This window comes from Elephantulus edwardii, unplaced genomic scaffold (assembly GCF_000299155.1).
Source record: "Elephantulus edwardii isolate Elephantulus edwardi_28Jun2011 unplaced genomic scaffold, EleEdw1.0 scaffold00006, whole genome shotgun sequence".
In the NCBI taxonomy this organism is placed as follows: Eukaryota; Metazoa; Chordata; class Mammalia; order Macroscelidea; family Macroscelididae; genus Elephantulus; species Elephantulus edwardii.
Genome location: NW_006399756.1, coordinates 20545319 through 20557459, shown reverse-complemented (window position 1 = coordinate 20557459; position 12141 = coordinate 20545319). Strand labels below are relative to the sequence as shown.

The window sequence follows — 12141 nt, the reverse complement described above, 5'->3', positions numbered from 1 at the left end:
CCGGAACCTGCACGGCTGACGCTCGGCCCCAGAGCCCGAGGGCGCGCGCTGGCGAGGGGCGCACGCCGCGCTCGGCTCTGCTTGCTGCCCCCTGGCCGGCGGACCCGGCTCCCCTGCGGCCCCTGGGCTCCGCTGGCCGGGAGACGCCCCCTGGCCCCCACCCCAGTGCCTGGCCGACAGCGCGAGCGGCGAGAGGAGGCGGAGGCGTCGCCGGACTGCCTCCTCCCCGCCCCTCGCCTCCTCCCTGCGCTACCGGAAAGGACAAGGGGACTGGGCGCGGGGACCCCGGCCAGTGAACGCCGGTGTCCCGGGGCCGCCCCTCACACTCGCTCTTTCGCCGTGAACCGGGGCCAGTGGTGCTGCGCATGGTGCTGGTCGCAGCCATGAGCCAGGACGCGGCCCCCAGCGGCCCGGAGCAAGCCGACAGAGATGCCCGCGGCGTGTCCGGCGCCTCTGCGCCCCCGGTGCCCCCGGGCCCGCGAGGGATGCAGCCGCCGCAGCCGCCGCTGCCGCCGCCCCCAGCTGGCCTACCCCAGATCATCCAAAAGTAAGAGGGGGGACGGGAGCGCAGCCTGGGGGGTGCGACTGGGGCACACGCCCCGGGCGCCCCCTTCAGTGACTTCATCTCCTGTCCCCGCTAAACTTAGCTTGTCCCTCCTGTGTTTGAAGTTTTCTGGACGGAGGCGGCGTTATTTATTCTGGCTGTTGGGGAGGTTGAGGAGAGGAGAGCCAAATGGTTTGGGGAAAAGAACTTTGTTTCTCCTTAGCCCTTTTCTTTCTTTCTTCAGGGATATTACTAGCTGGTTGGAACTAAAATAGCTCAACTTGAGGGAGCAGCAGAACAGAGACTCTCTGGTCATCTCGCTGGTCCCCAGAGGCCGCTGGAATGTGTGGAAAGCTGCGCGTGAGCGTGTGCGCGCGTGTGCGCATGTGTGCGCGCGTGAGTGTGTGTGCGTGCGGGTGTGCAAGGGGAATGCCTCTCTGAGCGAACCACCCATAATGGTGGCCCTGTCGTCGCCCAGCGACACTGGGGAGAAAAGGGAGGAGAGAGGTAAAAAACCAGCATGTTTTGCTTTGACTTGAAAGTGCAGACACTTCTCGAGAAGGCCCTGGTGAAGAGTTCGCACCTCTGCAGCCTTTCGTCATGAATGTCCCCAGCCAGATTGGGGCTCAGGTGAACCCTGCGACTTTGCTCGCGGATTTACCAGTGCATTAATAAGGCTGGATGGAGGTGGTCAGCCCGCTTGGGGGCCACACAAGGAAAACATAACACTTGGTCAGCTTTTGTTCGTTCCTTCCAGACTTTGACAGTTAAAGGCCTAGAAGGCTGGTGTGGTTGAAGGTTCTTTATTCTCTGTGGAGTTTACTCAGCGTGAGATGATATCTTCAGAACTAGTTTAGGATGTTTAGAGATTTTGGAGAAACTGAAGTTGAGAGATACTCAAAAGGACAGCAAAATTGATCGACTTAAACAGCGGAAAGGCCCCATTGCTGCTAGGTGGCCACTCTGAGTTACATAAAAAGTATTAACGCTTAGAAGGAGAAAAGATGGGTACAGATGGAAGAAAAGAGCACTTAAGTGTGAATTTTTGAAAACTAGTTCAAATGATAGCAGGAGAGAATCATGCAAAGTGAAATTTGACAGCAAAGAAACCTGTATCATATTTCAGAACAAAATGGTTCCCTATTCCCCACTGGTAGAACCCTAAACCCTCACTTAGGACAACATTTTGCTTTCAGTGGTGGTATTAGATCACTTCCAATAACTAGCAGCTTTCAATATTTTAAAATGAAAATATTTTACAGCATTGTAGTGTGGCTGTTGTTTGCCAAATTATTTTGGCTGCAGTTTTCTAAATACACTTGACAGATTATGTGCATCAGTACTTAACATTTTTTTAAAGTACTTCCTATAAATACAAAACCACCTACCAAAAAAAAAAAAATCTAAAAATTCACTGGTTGAAAGTCACTTTGACCTGTTATTGTTTGGGAAGCATCTGATGTGCTTTATACCCTGTGGCTTGGAATTAGGTGACAAAATGGAGCGTATTGAAATGGCTTAAGTAGGGTACTGTACTTACATCTTGAATTTTCCTGTCATTTACTTTTAATGAAAAGAAATTTAGGAATTTCACACCTGCAGAAAAATCTCTGTTGATGGGGTGCCCGAATCGGAACTGCTGCTCGATTGAAAAAAGAAACACCATTTGGTGGGAAATTGGTTGTTTAAAGTTTATTTTAATGGCTGCCCATACAGTGGATAATTTACTCAATAAATTCATCCCAATTGGAAAGAACATCTTTAGAAATTTACTCAAAAAGAAGCGGCGGAGCTATTCAAAGATGGCCCCATCTGCTGGCAGTCTAGAATGGAGACCTGAAGATGTGTCCTCTTTTCAGGCTGAGCCTGGGTTAGCATTGATGACAGATCGGTGTTCAGGGGCAGGTCCAACGCTGGTGTATGTGCCCCTGGGATTTGATGTTTGTGCGCTTATGTTTCAAAGTCTGTCTTTATAAGGACAGGTTGGGATGGCGCTCCCCTCAGCCCACTGAAATTCCGCTGGAAACCAGGCTTACCATGGCGTATGCCTTACAGGTCCACCTTTAATGCGCTGAAACTCGAGCAGGTTATTTTGAAACTACGTTTGCAGAATTCAATCTGAGCAACCATCTTTCTGTAGTTCCGAGGTGCTGTCCACATCTGCCATCTTGGACAAAGCTTGGCAAGGAGGCTGCCTCCCACCGCAGAGCTAGTCGCTCGGCCGCCTCTTGGTTTGGGAATGTTTGTGCTTGAGAACTTTGGGTGAAATTCTCCTCTAGTGGGACACAGATTAAAGAAATATTCTCTGAAAAACCTGCATGTTTCCTGCTTGCTTTAGCGAAATTGTTATGTAATAACGTGTAAGACGAGAAGTTTTGGTCTTCAAGATGATGGAGAAGGCAGGTTTTTTGCATGTTGCGTTGTGTTTAAGGATTGTAAGATTTTTCTGTTAACTTCTCAATGTCCATGTTTACTGATTTTTCATTCGTAATGGCTTTGGTTTGGGTAAGTTGAATGACCTTAGAAAAAAAAGTCTGTTGTAACAATCATACTAACAGCTGGTTCCTGCTTAAGTACATTGTATCTGGACTGCCATCCATATCCTACTTTTAAATGGCTAAACACCTGAGACGTGATGGACACCCAATCTCATTATGAAGACTGTTCTAACTAGGTATATTCTGTTTCTTCATTATTGCATTCTTAGCTTCAGTTAAGAAACTTCTTTGTCCTGTCCGCTTTCCTTTTGTGGACAATACTGGCATCACCTGTAAGGATTATTAGCTACATTATAGACACATTTAACTAACACCCTGTCTGGTATTTGTGTGGATTCCCTTTGTTATTGTGGAGCTACTGCTGGATATGTTGAAAGTATTTTATTTAAGGTGTTTTGATGACAAGAAATACAAATAACGATGCAAGAGAAGAATTGAGACGAGCTTCCGAAGTTGGAGTAATTTGAGACTATGAAATACATGTTTTCCTCCTAAAGAAAGAAAAAAGAAATGACTGGTATGTGTCAATGGAAGTTTTAATGATTTATTTCCTCAAATACTTCTGTCCAAAACAATTTTATGATTTAAAACAAATTAAGTTTTAATTTCGTGTTTTAAGATCAAAAGCTAATTCTTAATTTCTAGAAAGTATTTGGTGCAGGACCTGTGTAGTTTCACTCTTTTATACGTAGGGTTGTTCTGACTCAGAAATGACTTGGTGTTACCTAACAAACAACAGCATTGATATTTACTCACCTTCACGAACATACTTTTAGGTTGTAAGTTTTAAAACTTTTATCAGAAGGTACTCAGACTGTAGAAAGCTGTGTTAAATGTTGAATCCAGTTGTCAAACTGTCCCACTGTCATGAAAAAAAAATGAACCATACAAGTCACACGTCTTCATGAAATTAACACGTTGGGGATTTTCCTAAATGACCTTATTTGTAGCAAACTATTTCTGGTTAACACATGACATCAAGGTGCGTGTTTTACTTGGCTTATTTTTTTTCCTTTCTAGATTATTTTTTTAATCTGGAAAACTTATTTTTAAGAAGTTATTAATAAACTAATAAATTGCAGTTATAGAAATCAAACTATTTTAGGTTTGGTGTTTGATACCTTCATCACCGGTATATAAGTGTATATGGTTTATGAAAACATAAACCCATCCTTGGCTCCAAAGCTTTTCTTTTTCAGTATACCAACAGCACTGTTCCCCTTCTGTGTTTAGAGAAACCCCCATCCCTGATAGAGTACAGGAAATTGTTATAAGCAACCACTGTGATTTCAGATAAGTTTTTCAGTACCCCGGCCTTTGGAAGGATCTGTGGGAGCGCTTAGGGATTACACTGTAGGCAAGTTATATATGATGTCCACCCACTTTGATGATGAACATGCTGACAATTACATCCAGAATCTTGAGGGATAAAATAAGAATTTGCCGAAAAGGGACATTACCTCACACACCATTTGGCTGGCTTTTTTTTTTGCAAAGAGGGTGGAATTTCTAACATCTGTGTCAGTTCCTAACATCAATTTGAGTCCATTTTAAGGGGAAACAGGGATTTCGTTTTGTTGAAGGAATTTTGAAAATTTTAAACACCATCTCAAACTGCACGGAAGACAAGCATTAGACAGGGGCAAACATCTGATAGGATTAAGCATTTACCCCGAACAGGCCAGGCGAGCAGATAGATTCCTTCTCGAGCACTTGGAAAAGTTCCTTTGCCTTTCTAGAAAGCCTCTTAAGAGTATTTATTTTAAACAGAAAACCTTCCTTGAGAGTTTGCTGTCATAAGTATTTTCAGACGGCAAGTGTGGCCATCAGCTTTGAGTTTCTCTCACATGGCCTGAGAGATCAGTATTATGAAATGTTGTACATTAGTCCCATCAGTCATGGTAAATGGCTGTACACGTGGTGAACATAGAGTTGTTTTAACGCCAGTGCTGTAGGAGGAGAAAAAAGAAAAAGAGAAGTGTTATCACCCCTTTCATTTTCCCAGCACTTATTCTCTGGCTACCTCCTTAACAGTTTATCAAGGTAATAATTTTAAAAGCCCAAGTATGCCAGCTAGAATGTGAACTCTGAATTATTAGGATCTCTTTGTTTGTCCCTTGGTCATCAGTTGGGGAGAAGGGACCCTGACAAGGATCCACTCACAGAGAAATGATACCACATCATCCCGTTTGTTTTTCTCTCTCTGATTTCATTTTTCCTGCCACTCTAGGTTCTTGACTCTAATTTAAACTGGTATTTCCTCTCTGCCCACACCCACTGATCCTTAAGCAAACACACCAGCATAGCTCAGCCCACACCTTCGATGCACAGGACTGCATAAAACTGGGGGGCTTCGTTTGTGATGGTTTGATTATAGGAGAGAAATAAAAATGGACTGAAAGAAACACAGGAGTCCAGAAAAAAAAGAAGCTTGAGAAGGTGAAGTCGAACCTCCAAAGAGAAACTCAGACTCCCCTAAAGGAGTCTCTTGTGCACCCCCAAGTCCCACCTAATCACACTTTTATTTCTTTCCCCAGTAATTGTCTCGTTTGTGATGGTCTTGTCTTGTGCATTTGAGCAGGCACAATTCTGGGAGCCACAGCTGATACGGTTGGGTGACTGGTAGCTGTGTTTAGAAGAGAGTGTTGAAAAGTTCAGCAGAAAGTAAAATGATCTGTTTTCCAGAACCAGGGCAACAATGGTAATTAGAAAGCTCTACCGAAGGGGCATGTGACAAAATTTCCCTCCTGGTTAATGAACCTGGCTGGACTTGAAGATAGAAGTCTTATCATGGATATCTATTATGAATTGTTCCCTTCAGTGAGAAGACTGGGGAATCCTGACTTTAATTAAGAAGGCACAATTTTTTTTTTTTTAAATCAGGAATGTGAATTAGATTTCTAACACCACCAAGGGGTTTGGTGGAGGGCTGAGAGTTTGCCTTGCTGTATGGGTGGTCGTTGTTTAAATTTCACCCCAGGAAGGAGCTGTACAGGGTTTCAGTCTCCCACATTTACAGACAGCGAGTCAGGGGCCGGGCTTCACGGCCAGCTGTTTGAGGAGGTGGAAAGGAAGAGCCCCCTCCTTGCTTGTGTGCTTTGGGTTTGATGCCTACGCCCACATAATGTGATAAAGTCTTGGCTGTGACAGAAGTCACAGGCGTGTTATGTTAGTGGATCCTTCTCTTTCCTACAACTTCTGCTGGGTTGCACAAGATAAGTAAGCCCCCCGATGGTTTACAAGGCAACTTTTCCAACTTGCTGACAGCCGACCGGTGGGGGAGATGGCACAAATTGATCTTAATGTGCTTCATGAGCAGAAAGGGAGCCATTAAGCAACCTGTGTGAGGATGTGTTAATAACTTACAGATTAGCCCATTTCTTGCAGAATCCATCTTCCCAAATGCTCAGGAATGAAAAGCTGGGGGTCATTTAAGGGGTTGTCCTTCCATGAAGGTTTTCACGCCACTTTTCCCTCCTTGAATGTGGGTCTTTGCTTTGAGGACGGACTGGGCCATTTGCTCCTGCTTTTTCTCCGCACCTGCTTTCTCTCGATCACATTAATGTCCCCTCAGTTCTCAGCACCCCTTCCTACCCCGGCTCAGACCTGGAAACTGTCAGGCACTGCTCTCTGGGCATCTTAAATATTTCTCAGTTCTGTCACTTGTCAACATAGTCGTTCCTTGTTAGGTTTTCAGCTCTTATGAGCCCCACCCTTACCTGACCTCAGGGTCAGGACTCTGAGGAGTAGACAGGGTCACATGGATTGCTTTCCTCATGCTTCTCTTAGTTTATTGAGAATTTATTTATTGAACAGAATGACTGGGCTCTGCTTGATGTTGTCAATTGTAAAATAAACATCTTTGTCCTAAATTAGTTATTATTAGGCTTTTAACAAGGATGGTCAGAGAAAGGGATTTAAACAACAACAACAATAAAACACCACCACCAACAACCCTGGCCTGGGAGTCAGCGACCTCTCCAGGGGTTGGAAACGATGGATGGCAGTTTGTTCAAGAATAAAGCTAGGCTATCTGAGAGCGTGTCAGTGTAGACTGTTTCTCCCTACTATCAAATTGAGAAAATAACTCATGTCCCTCAAATTCTCGATGTGGCCACAAGCACACAGTTGCAAAAACAAACCTTAGCCCCACAAAAGAGAGAGGATGAAATGCTTCCTTCAACATTTTGCACAGAATACCTGGCGCACTGACACAATCTCTACGTCAGAAAAGTAGACATACGTATCAGCGAAGCAGAAGAAGGTCTAGATGGTTTCCAATTTTTAAAAAGAAAAGGAATAGATTTTTTAATATTATAGTAATTATTATTTGGGAATACTGAATATTTGAATAGGTTTTAAAAAGGACTGTTTTCACCTCCAGAGACCATGCCCGTCGTCTTCACTTGTTTCACTGGACTCTGTTAAACGCAAGCCGGGAGGAGGAATATGCTTAGAGACATTTTTGTTTTCAGAGGCAACAGACCTAGGAGTAGGACACACAGACGTAGCCATGTGGCTGCTGTTCTGGGCTGAGTAAATTGTGACTGAATTCGGAGGGCCGCTGGGCTGCAGATGTGGTTGGAGGCTCACGCCCAGGATGTACCCTCCAAATCTCTTTGCCCCCTGGGATCTTGGCTGTCCATCGCTGGGCCTCAGTCTCCCCTGGGGCCTCACTGAATCAAAGAAGCCAAATACTGTTTCTAGGGCTTCTTGAGGCCTGACACCTAGGGACCAGTTTTGCAGTCCCCTTAATTGCAGATACTTTTTAACCTTTTGCGTGATTGAGGACATGAGTTATGTAATTAAATCTTGATTTATGGACTTACTGATTTATGTATACATAATAAGGAACTTCAGAGTATTTGTTGTAGCACTGCAGCAAAAAGAATTAGAAATCACGTAAGTATCTCTTTATTCGGAAAATAAATGGCATTTATAGTTAATGTTCTGGACCATTTAACCATTATAATCATGCCATTATCCAATATTTATTCTATATTTATTGATATGGGCCATATATTATTATCAAATGGAAAAAAATTGCAAACAGCATAGATAAGGGACTCTCTCTCTTTTTTAAGTCCATTTATGTGTATTTATGAGGCACACAGAATCCTAGAAAAAGAGCAAATAGAAATATGTCAACTTTGGTTCCTTCAGTGGATGGGGCAATTATACTTTCTAAAGAATTTGTTCTGTGTTTTTCACTAAGCATGAATGACTTTAACAATCAGCACAAACAATAAAACTATGAATAATAATATTTTGTTTGCATTTTTTTTAAAAAAATTGTGATTGTTAACCAAAGTTAGGGAGGAGAATGTAAAACTATTAATGATTTTAAAAACAGAAGTAGGACCAGGTCGATCGTTCCCATGGGCACTGCAGTACCTGTCAGCCCCAGGGAGCTATTTAGGGAGAGGCTGTTCACTGTTTTTCTAGGTGGTAGGTGAGCGTCAGGGTGGCGAGATGTGGGCCAGTCTGGGATGAGAACCCTCTCTTCCTGTCTTATCTGTTTGGAGTTGGGGGGAGGGAGATGGAGTCCATTCCTGCATTCACAGCTGACTTGCTGATTCTGATCTGCTCAGATCCGTGAGGGGATTGAGAACAGGACCCTTGTAAGTGTCATCTGTCCCAGGACTTGCTGCACGTGGATTCCAGATGTCTGAGGCTGTTTCCCTGCCAGTCAAACCCTGAGCATCACATTTTCTTCTTTGCTCATCTAAGCTCTAGGTTACTTTATTCTACCCCCTCCCCTGTTTTTAAAAATTTTATATTGGTTTGCATACAAAATTCGTATACATTGTGTTTCATTCCTATACACTGTATTTTACATATTCCTTCATTCACATTGTGACTTGTTTCATAAAATCATTCTCATAGCTTGTATTTTAGAAAATTGATCACCATTCATCTCTCCCCACTATTATCCCATCTTTTCAGGTCCTCTGTGGATCTTTCCTAATTCCTTTTTAAAAGATGCCTAATAGGGAAACTCAATACTCCCTTCTCTTTCAGACTCAGAGACGTCAGTGTCTTTAAACCCTCCCAGTTGTGGTATCCAGATGAACTTTTAAGGTAGAAGAGATAACATATTTTATTTATAGGAAGCAGAGCACGTTTCTGTTTTTAACTCCTAAGCCATTCGTAACCATGTAAAGATTGTTGAAAAACCCATTATAATGCCCAGTGTTGTTATCCTTAAGGAATTGTGCAGCTAACTCAGAGGCTACGTCTCTCTGGTGTTTTAATCCACAAGCCGCTCTTTGGGAGACAGATGGCCAGTCTCTTCCTGTGTGATTTTCAGCCTTAGAATACAGTGGCGAGTCAGTTTTGAGTTGATTCTGATTCCAGAGTTATGAGTGTTTTGTTCTCTATTTATTCTGCCTCAAATGTGTCTCAACTGAGACAATAATTTTGGGCTCTATTTAAAACAAAATGAAAAAAATCTTGCTTTCCGCCCCTTGCCACTGTTGTATTCACCTCTCAGTGCATGCTCTTTAAATATATTTCCCCTAATTATTTGTAAATGAATTGTGTAACTGTAGCACTGTCATAATGTCTAAGAAAATTAGCCTTATTTTGATAATTTTACTTAACAAGAACTACCTTTAATTGTTTCCTTCATTTTGTCCTCACCACCCCCCCCCGCCCCCCGGCCCAAATCTTAACAAGTTGTTATGGCTTAGTGGTAAGGAGTTAGGCTGACAACACTAAGGCAGGCAGTTCATATCCACCAGCTGCTCCAAGAGAGAAAGTTGAATGATTTTCTGTGCATTTTACTGCCTCTGAGAACCCACTGGATGGTCAGCTATGAAACTGCTCCGACTTGATAGGACATGACAACAACAACAACAACAACAATTCCAGGTTCAGTCCCTGGGTGGTGCAAGCAGATCTTTAACTTAAATGTTAGTAGTTCAAAGCCACCCAGTGGTATTTAGTAAGAAAAACCTGGCAGCCTACCTTCGTAAACTGTGGAGCCAACGGTATGCAGCAGTTCTACTCTGCGACACAGAGTCCCTAGGAGTTGGAATGGACTTGATGGCAGTGTGAGTTTTGGGGAGGATGCAGATTCACTAGTGTTTTGCTTTTTACGTGTTTTTCTTTGTGTCCTTTAATCTGGCGGGCATACCACCTCTTCTGTTCTTCATAACTAAAGCTTTTGGGCTAGTCATTTGCAGAATGAAAGAGTGAACAGGCTCTCCGTGTGTCTGTGCTTCCTCAGGGCCAGACGCAGGATAAATATTTTGATGGAGATGTGCCATTGATGTCGCTGTGTTCCACTTACCACCTGTCAGATTGTCATCCTGCTGCTGATGCTGAGTTAATCCTTCGGTTCCTGTAGTGACTTCCAGCTCTCCCCACTGGAAATGGACCTTTTCCTCTTTGGGATTAGTAAATGGACCTATGCGGTGCTTCCATGAGGGGCTCTGAATGTCTTGCTTCCCAAAAACTTAGATCCAGTGGTGTTAGCTTTTCATTTGACCACGCAGTCAGATTTTGTGGATTTTGTCTCAGGTCACTGCAATAAAGCAACTCTCTTGGTAAAAAAGCATATCACACATATCTTTTGTTTTCCTAATCCCAGAGAGAGCCAACCCAGTCTGCCCCTTGGAGTTAAGGACTTTGAAGCTCTGTCTCACATACGTTGAGCACAAAGCCAGGAGGGACCAGTCTTTGGAGAAGGACATCATGCTTGCAAGGGTTGAGGGTCAACACAGGAGAGGAAGACCTCGGATAAGATGGATTGATGCTTTAACGGGATAATGAGAGTAGGTGTGCCGGAGACAGTGAGACTGTTTCAGGATAGGGCACGGTTCCGAGCTGTTGTACATCGTGTCACTGTGAGTCACACGCGACTTGATGGCACATAACAACAACAGTGCGTATAAAAGTGATTATGGGTTCACTATGCTTTAGTCTGTTAAATGTGCAATGGTATGTTGGAAAAGTTTAAAATATTGTAAGATTTACTAAACTGTGGCATAGAAACACAAAGTGACACATACTCTTGGAAATGGCACAAGAAAAATATTTGTGAAATGCAGTAGGTGAAGTGCTCTAAAAGGAGATTGTATCTTTATTATTTTTAAGTTGTTGCTGTTGACAGATGTCCATTGAGTGTATTTTGACAAGTGCTGATCCGAGATGACAGAGTAGAATCATCCCATCGGAGGAGTGACATCCACTTCCTAAACAACATGCCTTTGGAAACTATGAACTTAGAGAAATGACAATAGTAACAGAACAGGATTCAGGTCTTTTGTTCATAGGGTTGCTATGAGTTGTGCTCAACTCAGTAGAAATCATGATGATCATCATCAACAACAACAATCTTTATGGCACAAATCCTAGTGGCACAGTGGTTAAGCATAGCTGGGCACTCTGATGGCTTCGGCTGCAATCCCGATGTCATGCCGTCCGAATCCACCAGCTGCAGTCTCCTCCTCTATGATTAATTGCCTTTGAAAACCCACTTGCGGGTCAGCTGGGGGTCAGTTCTGACTCTTCAGTATACAACAAGAGCAATAAGATTATTGGAAAAGCTGGTATTTTGAATACACTAGCCACTCTTTCGAAGAAAGCTGTCTGCTTCTTTGAAGACTCAGAGCCTTGGGGATCCTGTGGGGACAATCCTCCTGTCTTGTAGGGTCTCTGTGAGTTGAAATTGACTCAGCAGCACTGGGTTCATCGCTATGGAAGCTGAACACCAGATATTACTCACTTGGAACTATTAATTGGGTTTGAACTGCCCACCTTTCATTAACCTTGTGGTTAACAGCAAAGCACTGAACTGTTGCTTCTTTTTTAAGCCACCAGAGCATCTCTTCAAATAAGTACTTTCAATGACTTATATGCAATTGAAAAGATAACCAAATATCACTTTAGGATGGATTGGTTTGGGCATAAAGTTTAGATCAAGTAGCCCTTAGCTATTATCTGGGACTTCTGGATTTTTCACTAATAACATCACTTAATCAGAATCTGGATTGGTGGAAGATCTATCAACAATCTCCGTTATGCAGATGACACAACCTTGCTTGCTGAAACTGAGGAGGACCTCATGCACTTGCTGCGAAGGGTCAAGGACTG

General features: G+C 43.4%; 1 protein-coding gene across 1 annotated transcript in view; it reads left to right on the top strand.

Annotated features, from left to right (window-relative positions):
• The first annotated feature begins 365 nt into the window (after positions 1-365).
• The window catches only part of RBM20 (RNA binding motif protein 20), a 234933-nt gene continuing 223157 nt past the window's right edge, over positions 366-12141 (top strand). Inside the window, exon 1 of the mRNA XM_006880169.1 lies at positions 366-547. Coding sequence (XP_006880231.1) covers positions 366-547 — 182 coding nt within the window. The remainder of the gene's footprint in view (positions 548-12141) is intronic.